A 21,507-nucleotide genomic window follows, 5' to 3' on the forward strand; every position below is an offset into this window, starting at 1 on the left:
AGAAACGATCAAAACTTTTAAAAACAAACTTCATTTATATAGCAGGCCCTTCTGGCCCAACAAGTCCACGCTGCCCATTTTAAACCCATGTTAACCTACCCATACATCTTTTAGAATGTGGGAGGAAACCCAAGCACCCAGAGGAAATCTATGCAGACACAAGGAGAACATACAAACTCCTCACAGACAGACAGTGACGGGAATCAAACCCCGATCGCTGCACTGTAATAGTGTCACGCTAACTGCTAAGCTACCATGCCGCCCAGTTGACTATCACGTAGGGGAGCTACAATTACCGGGAGTACTCTTCGATGGACATTACTCCTTTCATAATTACCTGGAAATACCCCAGTTTCTGCACAAAATATCATCAGATTCATCAGAGAACTAATTTTACTGTTTCCCTGTAAAAGCAATTAGCTACTCTCTTGCTGTATGCGCATGTCAGTCAACTTGACTCTGGGAGTTCAGCACTCAGGTGTTTCAAATGCATAACTGACTTGCCCGTTGGTACAGGCTCTCTTTCCACATTAGTTCCAAAGTTTGCATGATAAACAGAGTTCAGAGCTTATATTCTGTTATAGGAAATCCTGCACCACTCCCACTATTATAGTTTAACATTTCCTATGATGACATTTATAATGGAACTGCCAATGCAAATTTGTTGAATTTACTTCCACCCTCCCACCTATTCACTCATCAGTTCACTTAGAGTTTCTTATGACGGTATACATTGAAATTATAACAAAAAAATTATATGAACTATACAGGCTTGAGACCAAGGCAAATCCAGAATTGTGGGCGAATGAATGAATGAAAGGAGGTGGATTATTAAGGGATGGAGACAATAATATGTGTTAACCTTGCGAAATTGCATGACTAGGTTCATGAGACTGCTGGTGGTATTCTGGGCCTGTTGAGTGGTTCCCATGGACGACTGCAGTAGGTCTTCAATGGAAATCTTGTTCTTTAAAGCCTGATAGAGCATCTTCTGCCTGCTTTTCAATTGGCAGTACATTAGTATCTCGATCTGTATGGAGCACAAAACATTGGTTTAGTGGATACAGTCAAGCAGGGCACAGATCAGCTGAAGACGTGGTAGGGTCCATCTTTCAGATGTGTAGATTTGTTGAGATACAGTGCAGCTCCATCAAGGATGCTTATGTTTTAAAGATAAAGAAATTTGAACGCTAACAGCATTGTTGCTCCATTCCACTACATAATATTCAAAAATAAATTACTTGCATGATAAATTTGCAGAACACTTTAGAGGTTCTGTGCATAGTTATTATTCTGCACAGCAATACAGCAAACAATATGCACAAAGTCTCACAGGAGAAAATGAAAACCTGTTTGGTGAGGGAAAGTATTGGCTAAAATATTTGACGAGTTCCTGCATTTCTTTGAAAGGTCTGATGAGATTTTTCATGTCACCCAAGCATGCAAACTGTTCTAAATTTAATCTCTCAGCTTAAGTATAAAATTTCTGGCAATGAAGAACCCATTTCAGTGCTGCACAGAAGATTCAACCTCAACTCAGTACTGAGGTTCACGTTTCACGGAAGAAACTTAAGTACACTATACTATCACCTATAAAACCTATTTATAATATATAAAAAAAATAAAGAAATAACAGGCAAACCCTCTTAAATCCCATAACCTGACTGGTAAAGTAGGGTAATACCATTTCAGTAAAACCAACAGACCACCAAATTGCATCAAGAAACAACTTTGATTTACACACATTTTAAATGTAGTATACCTTAAACAAAAAGGCAAATATAAAAAAACTCCACTTACAAAAAATATTAAACAGACTAACCTGATAAGTTGCACATGCTCAAGCCATGTGATATTACTTCACAGGTCAGAACAAATTGCTGTTAGTTACCAGTTTTAAAACAATGATCAGAAATAATTGGTTTGGGAACAAATCACTCTTAACTCTAAGACACAACAATCTAACACATGTTACCAATCTTACCTTATCAGAGAGCTCATTCTCCACATCCTTTTTGATCCTCCTTAGCATGAAGGGCTTGAGAATCATGTGGAGACGAGACAGCTGGTCTACAAAGATAGAAGAGGAAAGCCATCAGAATTAGTTTATGTTCTTCATTGGCACTGCCCAAACACCTTTGCCAAGTGCCCCAGAGAACTGGTTCACCAACATTCTGGCATTAAAGATCCAAATGAGCTGGCAGTGGTTGTTCATTCAGCCCAGCACTGTCCCCCAATCCAACAAAAGTTTGTGCAACCAAGCAGAGGCTTGTCACACAGTCATTTGTCCAAAAGACAAATTCAAACATATTTAACTCCAATATAAAAGGTGAACTAGAATAAAAGTTAAATTGGGTATCCTTCACATCCACCATCTAAATTTCAGTGTCATAATGAATATTCATTCTTAAATCTCACTGGTCTGTTAACAGCCATTGCCTATGACAGGAGGAGCTCATGATTGCACTACTGCAAACAGCCCACATAAATGCACAAAATACAATTTATGGAGCTTATTTACAAGCTTTCCATGAGAGGAATAAACTTAACAAATCTGTCTCTGGGTTCCACTGAGGAATTCCACATGATCTGGGCTGCAGTTAATGCAATATGGTAGTAAATGGGGACTTCAGATGACCAAATACATAAAACGGAGAGTGGAATTTGACAAGTTTGAAGTGAAAATCAGGGAGAGGACATCAGGGACAACTTTTTCACCCAAAGGTCAACTAGTGTGTGGACTAAATAGCACTACAAAAAGGTAAGTACTACAGCTGTCAGTACAAAAGTGACGAAGAAGAATGGCTTCGGAGCAGGAAAAAGGTAGTATGGGCCTGACACAAAGCAATTAAACACTGTATTGTGTTTTGACAGCAAGCACTCACTTTCATCAATGGCGGATTTATTCTCAGCGTGGCTTTCAATATCCTTGGAAAACCATTCATTGAATTCATCGTGTGAATCAAAGAGTGTTGGCATGATAAAATGTAGCAGCGCCCACAGCTAAGGGAAGAAACAATATAAATAATGTGAATACAGTGATGGCCATATAAAAGTTTTATATTCAAACTCCTCAGTTACTACAGACTACCTTGTTCCTAGCTGTATTACTGGAACAGTATTAATTTCAAACTATATGCTCACTCTTAACAGATGCAACTTCTGCCATATTTTAAGCATAAACATTGTTCTTAAAATTTATATTTTCCTCATATCAACTACACAACAGTACACATACCCAACAGAAAGGACGAGCCACTTGGCAACAAAGAGGAATTTCCATTTGCCAAAACTAAGCAACTGAGGTGAATCATACTTGCTTCAAGAGCATTGAAACAAGGCATAGGGACAAGTAAGATACAAGATATGGAGGAGGAATATCTATGCAGAAATAAAGTCAGGAACAAAATCCAAAAAGGTGGCTCCAAATAGATTACAGATTGTGATCTAGGCCCCTCAGCTACTGTAACCAGATACCCTATTGTCAGTTTTCCATAATTTTAAAAACATCCACCAAAAACAAAATCTGGAGGCATTTCATAAGCATAGCTGCCTATCAGCACTTTTAACTGAACAATGCTGGTGTGAAGGAAAAACTGACCTCTGCCATAGTGTTCTGAATGGGGGTTCCTGTGAGCAGCAATCGGTTGCGACACTGGAATTGCAGTAGAATCTTCCAACGAACACTGCAGAAAGAAAGGATGTGGCTCAGAAAATTCAAGCTTACATAGAAAGCATCGTGGTATGTGGTGGGTCAAAAATTTGCTCCTTATCCAATGTTGTCCTTTTTCATTGCACTGTGCATCCAGTTTAATAAAATTCCAAGGAGGAACCCTAAACAAACTCTACTGAAATCCCAACAGCAAACAACCAAAAAGAGTGGACAACCTGCCACAGAGCTCTTAAGAACTGCCAGTCACAGGAAGGGACAGTTCCCAGTTAGACCACTGCAGGACTCAGATTAACTTAAATTCAACCCAAACTGAGGGATTCAACAGATTTAATACCTGTGCATCCCAGTAACCCAAATCCTGTTCTCTCAATATTTAGTCACGTCAAGAGGAATAATTCCAAATTCCTACAACTCTTTGCACCCAACACCTCAGTTCTCCCCTCATGGCATGTGAAAAGATAATGACAGATGCTATACGATCACATCTAAACACAATGCAGAACGCAATTCAGAATTACCAGTAGTTTAAGAAATGTTCAGAGACTACCATTCACCTTTGGACTTGGAGTAATAAAAATATTAATATCACACCCAGAGTCAGAGTTATATGTCATAAAATCAGGACCCTTGGCCCACCACATCCATGCTGACCGTTTTTGCCCATCAGTGCCAATCCTGTTTGACCGCATTAGGACCATATCTTCCCATGCCCTGCCTATTTAAATGCCTGTCTAAAAGACTCAAAACATCATAATTGCATCTGACCATCACTTCTTCTGGTATCCGGATATCAATCACCGTGTAAAACAAAACTTAACCTTCATATCCCCTTTAAAACTCCTTCCTCACCCCTTAAACTTGTGCCCTCATTTCTGATACTCCCAGAGGAAAACGATTTTCAAAATTAAGGCTCTCATAATTTTCATATTTATATCATGTCACCTCTCAGCCTCCTTTGCTCCAGGGACAACAAAGCCATCCTATTGTATCTCTCCCCATAACTGAAGTCCTACAATCCAGGTAACATCCCAGTGAATCTCCTCTCCTACCCACTGCTAAAGCTGTCTATATGCCCCAGTCATCTATCGTGCAATGCTGTAAACAACTACGTTCACCATCTACACATCTTCCATGAGATACATCTGCAAAATTCCCCATTGTATACCTACCAGTCAACAACTTTAGCATCTGTATTCCCCATGTATGCCTGCCAACTAACTCTCCTGATAGAACCCATTTTTGCAGCTTGATACCGAAAAGACAGGTTTACCTGGAACTGCTTTTAAGTGCCTGTGCCTCATCCAGCACCATATACTGCCACTTCACCCGCTGAAAGTACTTCACATCCTGAACCACCAGCTGATAACTGGTTATCACCACATGGAAAGGTGCATTTTGGGTGTACAATGTTTTCTAAAACCAAGAGAAGATCAAAGACAGCAGTTATTAGCAACTGTATTAAAGAAAAACTGCAATGTGGCTGCAGATACAATATCAAAACACCTCTTCAGTAAACGTTGCTGAATACAGGCCACACTAATCCGCAGACTTATTGATGGAAGATAACACTGGATCTTTAGACAAGGCATGTTTCGACGATGGCAGAAATATACTTGTGCAAAGTTGGAAACAACTCAGGACATACATAATCTCAGCTTCCCCTCGTTTACTGCAAAGCCAATAAGAGACATGATTCATGGCCAGAAGTTCATCATTTGTATGTTTTCTGCCACTCTCGCTACAGATATCCAACTCCCCAAAACTCATAGACTCGAGCCTTTGTCTCTTTTCCCCCCAATGTGAGCCGGTGTGTGCAGACCTGTTCCTGTTGACAGGAAGTATGGGAAACATTCAGATCATGTAACATTTGTAGAATGACCATCACATAGTAAGTGGCCTTCCATTACAAATGGACAGTTCTGACACAAAGCCTGGTTGCCCAAAATTGTTGAATTCAATATACTGGAGTCATTGACGTTGGGACAAACCAAATGCAGCTTGAGTGATTACTTTGCAGAACACCTCTGTTCAGTCCACAAAGGCAACTCTGAGCTTCTATTTGCCTGGTACTTCAATTTTCCATTCCATTTCAACCTGTGTTTTTGGCCAGTTCTCATGCAAAGTCATTCACCCGAAACATGAACTCAGTTGTTATTCTCTCCATTGATGCTGCCTGATCTGCTGGATACTTCAAGCATTCTCTTTTATTTCAGACTTCCAGCAACTGCTGTGTTTTGCATGTCATAGTTCCAGCATGTTCTTTTGTCTTTTTTTTCCTTCTCTAACTGCCCTCCTATTTATTAACAAGACAGCACAAAAAGTATTGTATCACCTGAACAACCTTGGTCTCTGTTCTATTACAGACATTGCTTTTGTTCTCCCCATTCTTACATTCTCATTTTTCCAGTTCTGAATGGTCAACAGCCTGAAATGTTAACACCTTTGCTGTCTCTCTCACTGTCTCTCCACAAATACCATTTGACCTGCTGGGCATTTCCAGCACTTCAATTTTATGTCACATTTCAGTTTCTGTATTTCTTCAAATGTTCAATTACTATTCAGTTTTAAATTCAAATCTCCTACTCCAGCATTAAAGCTTCCAGTTCACCTTTTCTGCAATACTGCCTGTGTCTTCCCATTCCATCTTCACTAATACTGAAGGTGCCATAAATAGGCTCAGTGACTTCAACAATTTCCCTACAAGACCCCCAAATTCTACCCTTCAGAGAAGTGCAAATCACCCAAAACTACTACTTTTATTTTCCCTCTTTACTTGGGCAGCCTCACTATCTGCCCATCACTTAATGCATCTATTGAAAAATTTGTCATCCTTGATTAATTGTTCATCAACTCGTGCCTCACTCTTTACCTACTTCAGCAAAAGTCACAGGAGACACACTGCTGGAAGAGAACAAAATGACAAACTACAGAATTCCTTTACTAAACCCCTCCACGATTGTCATTCCTGAGGAGACTTCTAATATAATGCTGATAATTTTCACTGTTTCATATACTGTTGGAGCAGTGCACAACACAAACTGTCTATCATACAGATCACTCCATACTGTTCCATCAAAACTTCCAGGACAGCTACTGCACAGGGTAAAGCTCTCCAATACACTGTCTACATTCTGAATTTCACGTGTATACCACTTTGCTTCAAATCTTCTCAGCCAGCCTTTGAATGGCCTCCAACAGTTTGTCACATTTATGCCAAGTCAAGGCAGCATTTTGTTGTCCACATGCAATTAATCACGAGTCTGCAAAACAAGCCAACTAGGACTACATCAGAAAATGGAATGAAATTCAGATTTAATCCTATTTCACTACACACTCCCTGTGCAGATAACTTGTCCGGCATTTGATATTGATGAACAGAAATCTTTTCTGATTAAATAATACCGAGACCAAAGGCAGTTGGCCAAAATACACTGGACTTCAGCCAGCGGCTCCTCAGACAGCAGCTGGCTTACTGCAGCATTAGCTCCTTCCCGCCTTCTGCCCTTGCACATTACATATGAAAATCAGAAATGAGCTGGTCAGATACTGGCACATGTGACCTTCTACTCATCCCCAGTCCAAGGCAGAGCACAATGCACTGAGCTGAAGGTTCAGATGCACTTTCCATCCAGACCTTTAAGTATGCCAGGAATAACTGGCATATGTGGCACGGCCCCATTGATTTGGAATGGGTCACAGACAAGTGCAAGTCCTTTACTTAGCTTTTGCTTTATGTTTATAGTTCACTTCTAGCACTTAAAAGGTTAAGTTTTTAAAAAAGATTATTTAAATCTATTTTAACAATCAACTACTATAAAATAAGACAAGATATCTTTATTAGTCAGATGTACATCAAAACACAGTGAAATGCATCCTTTCGTAAAGTGTTCTGGGGGCAGCCCGCAAGTGTCACCACGTTTACAGCACCAATATAGCATGCCCATAACTTCCTAATCCATATATCTTTGGAATGTGGGAGGAAACCAGAGCATCCAGAGGAAACCCACGCAGACACAGGGAGAACGTATAAACTCCTTGAAGACAGTGAATTGAATCTGGGTCGCTAGCACTGTAATAGCGTTACACTAACCGCTACACTACCGTGCCTGCCCACTACTGTACCTGCCCTTAATGAGAGACATTTAAAAAAAATCAGGAGGGTGGCCCAGAGCCAGGGCATTGGGATCTGGTGTTTGAGACCCAGTTGCCACTTGCAGTCCCACTCCACCTCACAGGATAGGCATGACAGCTGGGCTCCCAGCTCAGTCAGTCTGGCAGGGCCACAAGAACAAGCTGAATTGGGTATGATCCCTGCAATAAATTCCATTCCCCAAGTTAAAACTCCATCTCTCTCTGAGACAATTGTTTAAATGATGCAGCCTCATTTCAAGCTTGTGCATATTGACCAGAGACAAGTTTCAAACTACACATCAACTAGACTGTCTACTTGCTCTGTAACATCACCCCACTCTGCTTCAACACAAGCTCTGCAACCTCTGATGCTGAAACTCTCATCTGCACCTATGTTCCCTCTGCATTTAACGACTATACCACATTACTGGACAGTCTCCTTCATTATCCCCTCTATAAACAGGTCTTTGAAACTTCTGCTGCCTTGCTTCTTAATTTCCAACAGGTTCATCACCCATCACTTGTGTTTGTTGACCTGTACTTACTCCCAGTTATTTAGTCTCTTTTTTGTAGTTTCCTTCCTTGATCTCATTCCAAGAGAACTGCTCTTGCTATTCTGGCCTCTTGAGAACCTTCAGATTTCATTATTCCACCTTTGGCAGCCCTGCCTTCAGTGACCAAGGTTATGGGCTCTGGAATTTCTTCGCTACATTCGCCTACTTCTCTTCCTACCTTTAAAGTTAATGCTTAATACATCTTTCCCACAAGCAAGCTTTCAGTCATTTCACTGGTATCTCCCTTTGTGAGCTGGTGTTAAATTTTGCTAATCCTTCTGTGAAACACCTTGGACATGTTTGCTTTGTTAAAAGGCGTTACAAAAATGCAAGACTTTTTTTTAGAAAAAGGATGCAATATGCTCCTGATGGGATTTTCTGCACACTAACTCAGCACAAATCACAATTTTGAAAGTATTTATTTTAATCACCTGAATCACAAGTTCATCATGTACATCCCAGAAGCCATTTAGCAGACCATCTACTTTGGAACTCATATCAACAGTCAATGGAAGCGCAGTCTCCAGGTCAAGTCAAGATAGTCTTTAAGATATTGATTCCTCACAAAGATATTGACTACAGTACCTCATTTAAATGAGGCAACACAAGGATAAGGAGTCATTTTAACCACAAAGAGAATTGCCTCATCCGATACCAAAGAAGGCCAGGAGGAGGTCATAGTGCTGTGACCTAATAACTTTCCCATTGTTTCATTGGCAGAGATTAACAAATAGCAGCAATGAATCAAGGATGTGCCTGGAGTTTTGAAATGAAACACCATAAGGAGAATTTGAAGGAAGGTACTATACTGAGCTGCTCACACCAATATAGTTAATTACAACACAGTTAAGAGATAGAAATCAGTATAAACTTTACCTGACTCCAGAACTTCCTGATCACTTTTCGGTCATGTGGGTTGCCCCAGTAAGGCAGGACCTAAAGTTGAAGGAAGACAAACATAATGAACTTCTTTCAACAGATATTCTTTTTAGATTAATTTTTAATTGCTCTTTAAGTTAATTGGAAACAGAGGTGAGTGGCAAATAACTCAATGGAATAGGGCAACAAAAAAGCCTATTTTCTGAAAGCACTGGAACATGTCCTTAGGTCTGTGAAATATTAAGAGCAATCACTATGCAGAAAACAACCAACTAATGCACAATTAAGGTTTCACAGACAGCAATGAGATAAATGATTAGGTAGCTGAAGGAGAGTGAGCAGGGAAATAGAACCAGAAAAGTATACAGAGATTAGGAAAGTGAGATTAGATACTAAAAGCTTAAGAAAAGGAAGACTAGACTAGGTGGGACAGAACAGATACATGGAGTGATCGAGGCATTGGGATTAGATGATGGGTGTTATGCATAGTCTGTGAAAAATTGTGTTCAGAAGCAATCAGTTGCTTTATTATTTAATTTCTGTACTGACTGGCAGCAAAATGGAGCAGCCACTGCCTCAGTGCCAAAGACCCGTGTTCAATCCTGACCTCGGATCCTGTCTATATCCAGTTTTCCCCCGTGACTGTGTGGGTTTCCCTTGGTTGCTCTGGCTTCCTTCCATATGCCAAAGATAGGGTAGCAAGGAAGGAACTTAAGGGGCTGAGGAGAGCAAGAAGGGGACATGAAAAGGCCTTGGCGAGTAGGGTTAAGGAGAATCCCAAGGCTTTTTCCACTTATGTGAAGAGCAGAAGGATGACAAGAGTCAAGATAGGACCGATTAAGTGTAGAGACAAAGGTGGGAAGATGTGCCTGGAAGCTGTGGAAGTGGGTGAGGTCCTCAATGAATACTTCTCTTCAGTATTCACCAAGGAGAGGGGCCTTGATGACTCTGAGGACAGTGTTGGTAAGGTTAACGTTCTGAAGCATGTAGATATCAAGAGGGAGGATGTGTTCGAGCTGTTAGAAAATATTAGGACAGACAAGTCCCCGGGGCCTGACGGAATATTCCCCAGGCTGCTCCGCGAGGCGAGGGAGGAGATTGCTGAACGGTTGGCTAGGATCTTTGAGTCCTCGTTGTCCATGGGAACAGTACTGGAGGATTGGAGGGTGACAAATGTTGTCCCCTTATTCAAGAAAGGTAGTAGGGATAGTCCAGGGAATTACAGACCAGTGAGCCTTAGGTCTGTGGTGGGTAAGCTGTTGGAAAAGATTCTTAGAGACAGGATCTATGGGCATTTAGAGAATCATGGTCTAACCAGCATGGCTTTGTGAAGGGCAGATCATGTCTCACAAGCCTGATAGGATTCTTTCAGGTGACCACGAAGATTGATGAGGGTAGTGCAGTAGATATGGTCTACATGGATTTTAGTAAGGCATTTGACAAGGTTCCACATGGTAGGCTTCTTCAGAAGGTCAAGAGTGCATGGGATCCAGGGAGGCTTGGCCGTGTGGATTCAGAATTGGTTTGCCTGTAGAAAGCAGAGGGTTGTGGTGGAGGGAGTGCATTCAGATTGGAAGGCTGTGACTAGTGGTGTCCCACAAGGATCGGTTCTGGGACCTCTATGTGAATTTATTAATGAACTGGACGAGGGGGTAGAAGGGTAGGTTGGCAAGTTTGCAGACAACACAAAGGTTGGTGGTGTTGTGGATAGTGTGGAGGACTGTTGAACATTGCAGAGGGACATTGATAGGATGCAGAGCTGGGCTGAGAGGTGGCAGATGGAGTTCAATCTGGAGAAGTGTGAGGTGGTACACTTTGGAAGGACAAACTCCAAGGTGGAGTACAAAGATAATGGCAGGATTCTGGGGAGTGTGAAGGAGCAAAGGGATCTGGGGGTTCATATCCACAGATCACTGAAAGTTGCCTCACAGGTGGACAGGGTAGTTAAGAAAGCTTGTGGGATGTTAGCTTTCTTAAGTCGTGGGATCGAGTTTAAGAGCCACAAAGTAATGATGCAGCTCTACAAAACTCTGGTTAGACCACACTTGGAGTTCTGATTGCCTCATTATAGGAAGGATATGGAAGCGTTGGAAAGGGTGCAGAGGAGATTTACCAGGGTGCTGCCTGGTTTAGAGAGTATGCATTATGAGGAGAGGCTAAGGGAGCTAGGACTTTACTCTTTGGAGAGAAGGAGGATGAGAGGAGACATGATAGAGCTATACAAAATATTAAGAGGAATAGATAGAGTAGACAGCCAGCGCCTCTTTCCCAGGGCACCAATGCTCAATACAAGAGGGCATTGCTTTAAGGTAATGGGTGGGTAGTTCAAGGGAGATATCAGAGGAAGGTTTTTTTTACCCAGAGAGTGGTTGGGGCATGGAATGCACTGCCTGGGGCAGTGGTGGAGGCAGGTACATTGGTCAAATTCAAGAGATTGCTAGATAAGCATATGGAGGAATTTAAAATAGAGGGATATGTGGGAGGTAGGGGTTAGATTGACTTAGGCAAGGTTTAAAGGTCGGCACAACATTGTGGGCCGAAGGGCCTGTATTTGTGCTGTACTTTCTATGGTTCTATGACAGGTTGGTAGATTAATTAGCTGCTGTAAATTGTCACTGGTGTGTAGGAGTGGTAAATCTGGGAAGAGTTGATGAGGATGTGAGAATAAATAATGGAATTAATGTAGGATTAGTGTAAATGAGTGGCAGACTTGCTGGGCTGAAGGGCCTGTTTGTACTCTATGACCGACTAAATCTTCAACAGCCAGCTTTCATTTGGGGTTTTCCAACAGAATGCTTGTATTGAGAGAGAATATTGCAGATGGTCATCATTTGGTTGAGTTATTAACCCAAGGCTCCGAATGCCATCTCTGAAATATGCAAAATATTCAGTGTTCTTCAAAATAGAGCTAATGCCCTTGATAATATTTTTTCTTCAATCGACACCAATTATCTCAGTCACTCATCTCATTTCTGTTTGCAAGGATTTGTTGTGCAAACACAACTACTGAAGTTCCCACAATGAATACATTTCAAAATTAATTATTTGACTGTAAAAGCATTGTCATGGCCCAAGTTCAGAAAAGGCAATGTATAAAATCCATACCCTTTTTCAATTGATGCCTTATGAGCAAAAAGAACATTCAGGCCAGGAGAAACTTGATGCAAAATATCCCCAAAGTACAGCAGAATAATTGTTCTCATCTTAAGACAAGAATAATTATTCCAATGCAAACCTCTTCTGTAAAATACAATTTCTATTTTAAGTTTTTTTTGTTGTACAAGTCCTGATCATGCTACCCCGACCTTTACATTACAAGCATTCTCCTTTATCACTCAAAAGCAGCAAAATACCGTTCTGTGAAAGATTGCAGATTCTTAGAGGACTTTCCTCCCCTCCCCCAGTATTCGTGTCCTATTTGCAGCCAAAAATTCTAGGTTTACCAAAAGCATGGGTTCACATTTATTTGTGGAAATATAATGCAATACTGCCATCTAGTGCCAGCACTACCCAGGAAGCCAAACTTGAGAGATCTTTATCTCAACCTACTGAGACATCCATTTAAGTAAGAGTTTCTTATTAACTTCTTAAATTCCTCACACTTATCTACACCCAGAAAGTACAGGCACGGGTCAATATCAGACAAGGTATAGGTCCACATCATAAGATGCTGGACTTCAACTGGATGAAGCTACAGCTTCCTTTTACAGACCTCTGGCACAACTATTGCTACTTGAATTACTGGACCTGTCAGGTTATTGGTTGGCATCCAAGCAGAATTATAATAGTTTTAATGTCTTCTGTGCTTCAAATGTGTTGGAGAAAGACTGGACAAAAACAGATATAACATGTTGCAGCATCAGAGCACCTTCACTGCTCTGGCTAGAAAAATGCAATTGCAAGTTTAAGTTAGAATTCACAGCAGTACTAATATTCATTCATCAACACTGCACAGCCCAGTTGCACCACACTCTTTGGTGCTTGTTACCTTGAATCTTGAGACAAATCTGGAGAACTCCTGGTGCCAATTGTTGAGAGTGGAAGCAGGAGAGATGATCAAGAATGGACCCCAGATGTTTTCTCTCTGCACAACAAAAATCATTTTTTTTAAACAAACAAAAAGTCCATGAAATTCAGTTGAAGTTTGAATCTGTACTGCATTGGGACAGTTAGGTAATGGTATTGAGGAGAGCATTCCTCCATAACCAAACCTTGTGCAGCCTTGTGTTTATGGGCCCAGTATAATGGCAGTTTTACAATGTACCTAACCAGCAGTACACCTGCCCTGGGAGTGTTTGATAGGACAGTGTAAAAACCGATTTACTCTATACCCATCTCTTCTTAGATCCAAGTCCAAGTAGTTCATGATATTTTCACATTGTATCCGAAGAACAGGCATGACACATCAAGAACAAATAAAGAGCAATTTACATCAAATGGAAATCAACATATTCAGGGAGTCCTACAAGGAATGGGTACAGGGAAAAAGATGGGAGGGGACAGAGTAGGCAAGATTCTTCACGTCAGATTTGCTACTAAAATTTATCTAAAGCTTTACACCGCAGTATTCTGTGAAGACTCTTCCAATTCTCAAACAACATAAATCTCACCTCTGCTAGATGTGCCAAGAAAGCAATGCTCTGTACTGTTTTACCAAGCCCCATTTCATCAGCAAGGATCCCATTGATACCCTGACGGGAGAAGAGAAGGAATTTTAAAAATGAGCTCGAGTCAGTTGAGTCAAACGTATACATATCAAACAGTGATTAAGAAGAACATTAACTGGATCTCATTTCAATGATACAGTGGTGCACAGGCACACAAGTAATGGTAACCATTGTGTTGAAACAGCCAAATGCTGTGGATGATAGTTATTAAAAGGTCTGTCATGCAGAGAAAATAATGAGGTTTAAGGTAAATGATTAAAAAAAAAATCCCAGGGTGAATCATCTTTACTTGTTGAGCAGTCCCATGCCTCCTAATTCAAAATATACTAAATTATGTACTACACTAGTATCATGCTTATCACTACCCTGTAGGCACTGAATTATTACAGCACTTTTTGTTCTGGAATTAGAACACACACTCAGATAACATACACACCACTTGGGCTGAATGTTGTGGTGCTAGAAAATGGAAGGATACACCTGCCCCCCCATTGCTATGCTAGGAAGCCTGCACAAATCACTGCCCTCTACACTGGCACTCCATCAGCAATGAACTGCCTGTAGCTTGGTGCAGAGAGATGCACGCTTCATCATTGTCTCTTGTTGGATATGATGGAAGCTGCTGACCCTCCAGCTCTCCCTAATCCAGAGAATTCTGTATGGTGTCAAGCTCGAATGATCACCAGCCATTGAGCAGAGAAATTATAGGCTCTGAAAGGCTGTGCATATAAAGAGACAGGAAGACAGCAATGGGAGAGAAAGAGGGCAGTCTGTCAATATGTGGAATAGCCCGCTGCCAGTTCAAGCAATGGCCTGCACTCAGCATGCCAGCCAAGGTACCGAGCAGTCATATCGCTCATCCCAGCTAGCCCAATACCACTCCTCACAGGTAGCCTCCATACCAGTCCATGGACTGATTCATTGCTGCAGATCAGAGTAATACAGCATAGAAATGAAGGGAGACATGTACTGAAGGTGTACCAGAAGGTTGAGTAGGGGAGTCAAGCAACATTCCTGATACCCAGGTTCTCAGCACAGTATCAAGAGGAAGAGTAGGGGTTTGCAACAAATTCCTGGCAATAGCAGCACCTTCACCAATAGATTTCTCCACATATATTATACTGACCCCTTTGTCACTGATACCCTTGGCACTCAGGATGCATTCCAAGGAATGAGAATTCTAAGTTACAAGTGTACTCATATCCATGGGACAGAAAGCCAACCCACCCAGCTTGTCATGTACAGTGTGATAGTGAGATACCAATTACTGCAAGAACACACTGACATAGTGAATTACACATGTACCTAAACATCTGCTTGTGTAAGCACCTGCCAGCACAACTAAATTTACCTGTTCATAGAGGTTAGCAAGCCAATTCATGCCTTTCAGTTGGTAGGCTTTGAGTTTGCCATTGAACATAGAAGGCTGAGGGATATCTTCACCAGCCCGAATGGAAGGGTTGGCCAAACTGTAACTCTCCCCAAATCCTGTTCCAGACTCATTGGCTGCACGAAGTGCAGCCATGCGGCTCTCCTTTGCCTCTTCATCAAACAGTCGGGTCTGTAAACAAAAGAACAGACAGGGGTAGCCATCAAAGATTCACATCCATTATTCTCAACCAAAATGAACAATTCCACATTTTCACATATTATGCTTCATTTTGCTAGATCTTTGCACACACACTTAACCTATCTATATCCCTTTGTAGCCTCCTCAGAGTCCTCACAATTTATTTGGCTACTTGTCCATGTGGCATTAACAAACTTAGCTCATATCTTTGGCACCGTCAACCAAGTAATTTACATAACTTGTATAAAGTTCAACCCTCAGTCCCTGTGGCATACCATTGGTTACATCTTGCCAACCAGAAGAAGACACATTTGCACCTGTTCTTTCCTGTTGCAGCCAATTGTCTATCCATGCCAGTTCCTTACCTCCTTCACCATGAGTTTTTATTTCCCACAATAATTTGCGACATGACACCTCAAACACCATTCAGAAAGCTTAGTATGTTAACTGGTTCCCATTTATCCAAAGCATATCTTACTTCAAAAAAAAAACTCCAGAAAATTGGACAAAATTTCTTTTTCATAAAGCCATGTCAACTTTGCTGATTGCCCGGATTTTTTTTTTAAAAGTGCCTTGTTTATAACATCTTTAATAATAATTTCTAATTTTTTGCCTTATGACAGATGTTAAGTTCATTGGCCTTCAATTTCCTGACATCAGTCCTTTTCTGAATGAAAGGAATGGCATTAGTTATTTTTCAATCTAATGGAAACGTCCCCAAATCTGGGGAATTTCAGAAATTAAAACAAATGCTTCAACTATCTCAACAGCCTCATCTTTGAGATCTTATGATCAAGTCCATTAGAACCAAACATTTGTCAGCAAGCAGCTCCAACAATTTGCTTAATATCACTTTCCCAGTGAATGTCATTTTCTTGAATTATCCTTATGATGTTAGTTGTATCATGTATTGTGAGACTGATACAAAGAACGTGTTTAATTCATCTGCCACACCATGTTTTCCCATTATTCTCCACATTCGTTTTATAGAACCAATGGTCATTTTGTTAACAGTTTTAAATATCTGTAGAAATTTATTCAGCTAACCAGAAATAAGTGGTTCACATGTTGTTTAAATTTTTCCTCTGTTATTAACCTTTTCATCTTTCTTTGCTGTTTCTGATCTGACACCCATCTTTGCACTTTTTTCTTAGTTTGATACACTTTTTTCAGTTAGTCACAGATGGCAGGAGAGTCAGGGTGGTGTTGATGGGCAAAAGGTAGAAGGAAACAGAGGGCTTAAATAACATGGTGACATGACAACAACATTTCCTTCAAGGTCAGCAAAACAAGAGTTGGTCATTGACTTCAGGAAGGGGGGGCAGTGCACATGCTCCTGTCTATATCAACAGTGCTGAGGTTGAGAGGGTTGAAAACTTTAAGTTCCTTCAAGTGAACATCACCAATAGCCTGTCCTAGTCCAACTACGTAGACATCATGGCCAAGAAAGCTCACTGGTGCCTCTACTTCCTCAAGTGGCTAAAGAAATTTGGCATGTCCCCATCGACCCTTACCAATTTTTATCGATGCACCATAGAAAGCATCCTATCTGGATGCATCACAGCTTGGTATTGCAACAGCCTGTGACCGCAAAACACTGCAGAGAGTTGTGGACATAGCGCATCATGGAAACCAGCCTCCCCTCCATGGACTCTGGCTATACTTCTCGTAGCCTCAGTAAAACAGCCAACATAATCAGAGACCCCACCCACCCCAGACACACTTTTTTCTCCCCTCTCCCATTGAGTAGAAGATACAAAATCCTGAAAGCACATACCACCAGGCTCAAGGACAGCTTCTATCCCACTGTTTTAAGACTACTGAGTGGTTCCCTAGAACAATAAGATGGACTCTTGACCTCACAAACTCCCTCAATATGACCTTGCACCTTATTGTCTACTTGCACTGCACTTTCTCCGTAGCTGTTACACTTTATTCTGCATTCTGTTATTGTTTTACCTGGTACTACCTCAATGAACTATGTAATGAATTGATCTGTATGAACTGTATGCAAGACAAATTTTTCACTGTACTTCAGTACACATGACAATAATAAACTAATTCCAAAGAGAGCAGAGAGAGGGGGGAGGGAAAGAGCAGAGTTACAAGGAAATAAGTGGGGAAATGGGGTTGCTGAGAGTCAGTATAGACTTGATAGGCCAAATGGCCTCCTTCCATGTTGTAAGAAAGTTTGAGGATAACCTCACACTCACATTACACTCCACCTGCCATTTGATCTATGTCCTTTTGCAAACACTGTCCTCCTCACAACTCATCTTTCCAGATACCTTTTAATTATCTGCAAATGTAAATACAATGCACTCAGTCCCTGCATCTACTTCATTAAAAAAATGTTAGCTGGATCCTGCGCAATACTGATCACTGAAGCACTTCACTAGTTACAGCTTGTCAATCTGAAAATGACACGCTTTTCCCTTCTCTTTGATAGTCAAGTCAATCCTCTAGCATATATTACCCTCAACACCACAAGTCCTTACCTTATATAGTTATCTCTTGTGGCTCCTAAATACACCACATCACTGGTTATCTTATTCACTTTCATAGCTAACGAACTCACTTATTAAAGCCATATTGATTCAGCCCATCATACGATGATTTTCCCATGCCCTGTTAACCAACACAAAAAGAGGCACCCTTGCAATTGAGATAGAGGACAGACTAGGGGTGAAATTACTTAGGTGCTTTAACCAATGTGTTAGGTGTTCATGTTAGCAACCACAGCCCCAATACAACCCCCCCCCCCACCTCAAATTCTTGAGCACCTGCACAGCTCATGAGTGATCAGCAATCCAATCCAAGTTTCTATCTTGTATTCCATTCAAATGAGATTACAGAAAATACGATGCCATTGCTGGACATTCCCAGCAGCAGGGACTAGACTAGGTGTCACAACTGGAACATAATGAATTAGTTTTATACACTTAAGACCTGAACCACTCACTCTTGCCTGTTGCACTCGAAAAGCATCCTCTGCATTCTTCAGCGCCTGTGCTTTGTAATATTCACTATCTGTAAAACAAAGAAACATACACATTAATACCCAAAACAGGACATTCTAGTCCTCACTGGTGCTCAGGTAGATAAAGTACCGCAAGCCCATCTCAATGGTTAACTGTCCTTTCAGAGTAAACAGGGGGCTGAATTCTTTCAACTGTACTTCAAGGTCTCTACCACTAAACTATCCATTAATATGTTTCATAATGCTAAGCTACAAGAGACCATAGAAAATTAACTGAAATGCACAAGCAAAGATGTCATAAGAGATTTCAAAGAGAAGATATGCGTCACAATTTATAGCTTCTTATCCTTCCCATTGTAACCCTCAAACTTTCTTGACCATGCAGTCCTGCAAAATTTCCAACTACATCTTCCTTCCCTATTGCTCAAACTCCCCATCCTTGGTATTTTACCTCCCAGAAACATTGAGTTGCTTCCTAAACCTATAACCTCCAACTCATCACTTTCCTTGGAGACATTCCACAATGCAGTACTTTTTTTTTACATGATATAAGTTATCTTATTTTACCGTCTCACTTTCATTCTGGATCCCCAAGACTTAAACCATCAATTATCATGGAGAACAACATTAACTTCACTACTTCAAACACCTCAATCAGATCTCTTCAAAAGGGGATTCTAAGTGTATATGTTTTCAAATGGACAATCCCATAAAGACCCTAAATCACATCCCAGTTGTTTATTCACCCCACCTGCATGGTGGTAACAACTGCTACGGATTTGTCATTACCACACAGACTGCAACAGGTACAACAGTATGCAGACATTAATAAAAATATTAAATGTCATAATTACTAGTTGCACAATTTTTTTTGTTGGTTCTAATCTTAGATGAGCCAGTTTATTGACAAGAATGGGGGTTTGGAAGAAGCGAGATCTCAGGCAGAATTCAAATCAGCACACAGGATGATCTCTTGTTCACTGGATTCCTTGTGCAAACTGAACAATTTGAAGTGCAGTCATTATTTCTAACCAGCAATGTCAAAAAACCCTCCCATTTTAGTTATAGATATTGGTAACCTATACATGCTGTCCCAGTTTAACGTCCTTCACATTCAAATAAATAGAGCTGTGCAGCATCCACTTAATATGCCGAGAGGATTTTTTACTTGAGAAGTGTTGGAGCCAATACATCACATCTTCTGGTGATGCTCAGTATGCTTTTGCAGCTTGACGTGCGAAACATGAAACAAGCTGTTTTTGCAGCTTGACACGGAAACAGGGAGGTTATGCTGCGACTGTATAGGGTACTGGTGAGGCTGCACCTGGAGTACTGTGTGTAGTTCTTGTCTCTTTACTTCAGAAAAGATACACTGGCTTTGGAGACTGTGCAGAGCAGGTTCACCAGGTTGATTCCAGAGATGATGGGGGTTAGCCCATGAGGAGAGATTGAGTCACCTGGAACTATACTTGCTGGAATTCAGAAGAATGAGAGGGTACCTTAAAGAAACAAAATTATGAAAGGGATAGATAAGATAGAGGCAGGCAAGTTGTTTCCACTGGTAAGTGCGACTAGAACTAGGGTACATAGCCTCAAGATTTGGGGGAGTAGATTTAGGATGGAGATGAGGAGGAACTGCTTTTTCCTCGTGAGTAGTGAATCTGTGGAATTCTCTGCCCAAGGAAGCAGTAGAGGCTACCTCATTAAGTATATTTAAGACACAGTTAAATAGATTTTTGCATATTAGGGGAATTAAGGGCAATGGGGAAAAAGGCAGGTAGGAGCTGAGTCCATGGCCAGATCAGCCATGATCTTATTGAATATCACAGCAGGCTCAATGGGCCAGATGGCCTATTCCTGCTCCCATTTCTTGTGTTCTTACGATGCAGATTCAAACATTCATCAGATGTTCACAACTGACTTTAAGGGAATGAAATGAAACGAAACGAAACATTAGAGAAAAAGGGACGTATTTGGTATTTGGAAAGAAGATGCACAGAAAAATAAAAAAAGTGTGGAAAATACTACAGTACAACTTATTTGTGAGGAAGACTAGACTAACGAACTGAATCTCTTCTGCAGACCACTTGTATAAAACATTTTAACCATTTGTATGTGACCAGGTTCTGATATTTGAGGTACAGAGGAAGACACAACTAGGAGATTAACAACAGCCTATGTAGTTCCTGTTCAGACTACTACCAAGGCAATGTCAATATTGATTTCCCAATTTAAAAGGCAACAATTTAGACTGGTACTTGTGTGCGTTGGCAGCATAACTTGCTTTAGTCCTAGAGACTCAAAAACAAGCATAACTGGAGGATTTTGCCATTTTCTCCCTGTGGTCTACTCTCAACATTACATCTATAACAGACTTTCTACTCCAAACCCAAACATGGGTCAAAGGGTCAAGGTGCCACAAAACACGTGGTATCATTTCAGAGGAGAAGATACAGAGGAGATTCACCAGGATGTTGCGTTTCAGTTAAGAGGAGAGAGGATAGGCTGTCTTTGTTTCCTTGGTGCAGAATAAGCCGAGGAGGGAACCCAAAAAAGCTATTCAAAATTATGAGGGGTTTGGATAGTGATATACAAGATACATAAAACTAGTGGGAATAGGTTTAGGGTGAGGTGCAAGAGCTTTGGGAGCAGATTTGAGGAAGAATTTATCCCACCCAGAAGGCAGTTGGAATCTGGAACACACCGTCTGAGGGGGTGGTGGCAGCAAGTACTCTTACAACATTTAAGTAGCAAGGCAAGCACTCGAATCGCCAAGGCATAGTAGGCTACGGACCAAATACTGGTAAATGGAGTTAGTAAACTGATGGTTAGCATCCACATGGTGGACTGAAAGTTCTGAGTCTGTGCTGTATGACTATGACACTGACCCCAGAAGTACTCCACTTGTATTGAGGACAGGTATATTTCATTGGATCGACTTTGCCACCCCACTATTTCCGATCAACTGATTTCAATCCATAATCAATGAATTACTCCCAAAACCTTGAACTTTAATCTTACACAAAGCTTTTGTGTCAGACTTTTATTAAAAC

The 21,507-nt window shown here is 41.0% G+C and overlaps 1 protein-coding gene across 2 annotated transcripts in view; it reads right to left on the reverse strand.

The window, feature by feature from the left end:
* ino80 (INO80 complex ATPase subunit) overlaps positions 1-21,507 on the reverse strand; it is a 160,273-nt gene that overhangs the window by 84,478 nt on the left and 54,288 nt on the right. For both annotated transcript variants that reach the window (XM_052013345.1, XM_052013335.1), the window contains exons 11-20: positions 18,437-18,504; positions 15,256-15,465; positions 13,848-13,928; positions 13,226-13,321; positions 9,235-9,294; positions 4,944-5,086; positions 3,602-3,686; positions 2,886-3,003; positions 1,985-2,070; positions 863-1,030 (exon numbers count right to left, since the gene is read on the reverse strand). In XM_052013345.1, coding sequence (XP_051869305.1) covers positions 863-1,030; positions 1,985-2,070; positions 2,886-3,003; positions 3,602-3,686; positions 4,944-5,086; positions 9,235-9,294; positions 13,226-13,321; positions 13,848-13,928; positions 15,256-15,465; positions 18,437-18,504 — 1,115 coding nt within the window. The remainder of the gene's footprint in view (positions 1-862; positions 1,031-1,984; positions 2,071-2,885; positions 3,004-3,601; positions 3,687-4,943; positions 5,087-9,234; positions 9,295-13,225; positions 13,322-13,847; positions 13,929-15,255; positions 15,466-18,436; positions 18,505-21,507) is intronic.

This window comes from Pristis pectinata, chromosome 1 (genome assembly GCF_009764475.1).
Source record: "Pristis pectinata isolate sPriPec2 chromosome 1, sPriPec2.1.pri, whole genome shotgun sequence".
NCBI lineage: Eukaryota > Metazoa > Chordata > Chondrichthyes > Rhinopristiformes > Pristidae > Pristis > Pristis pectinata.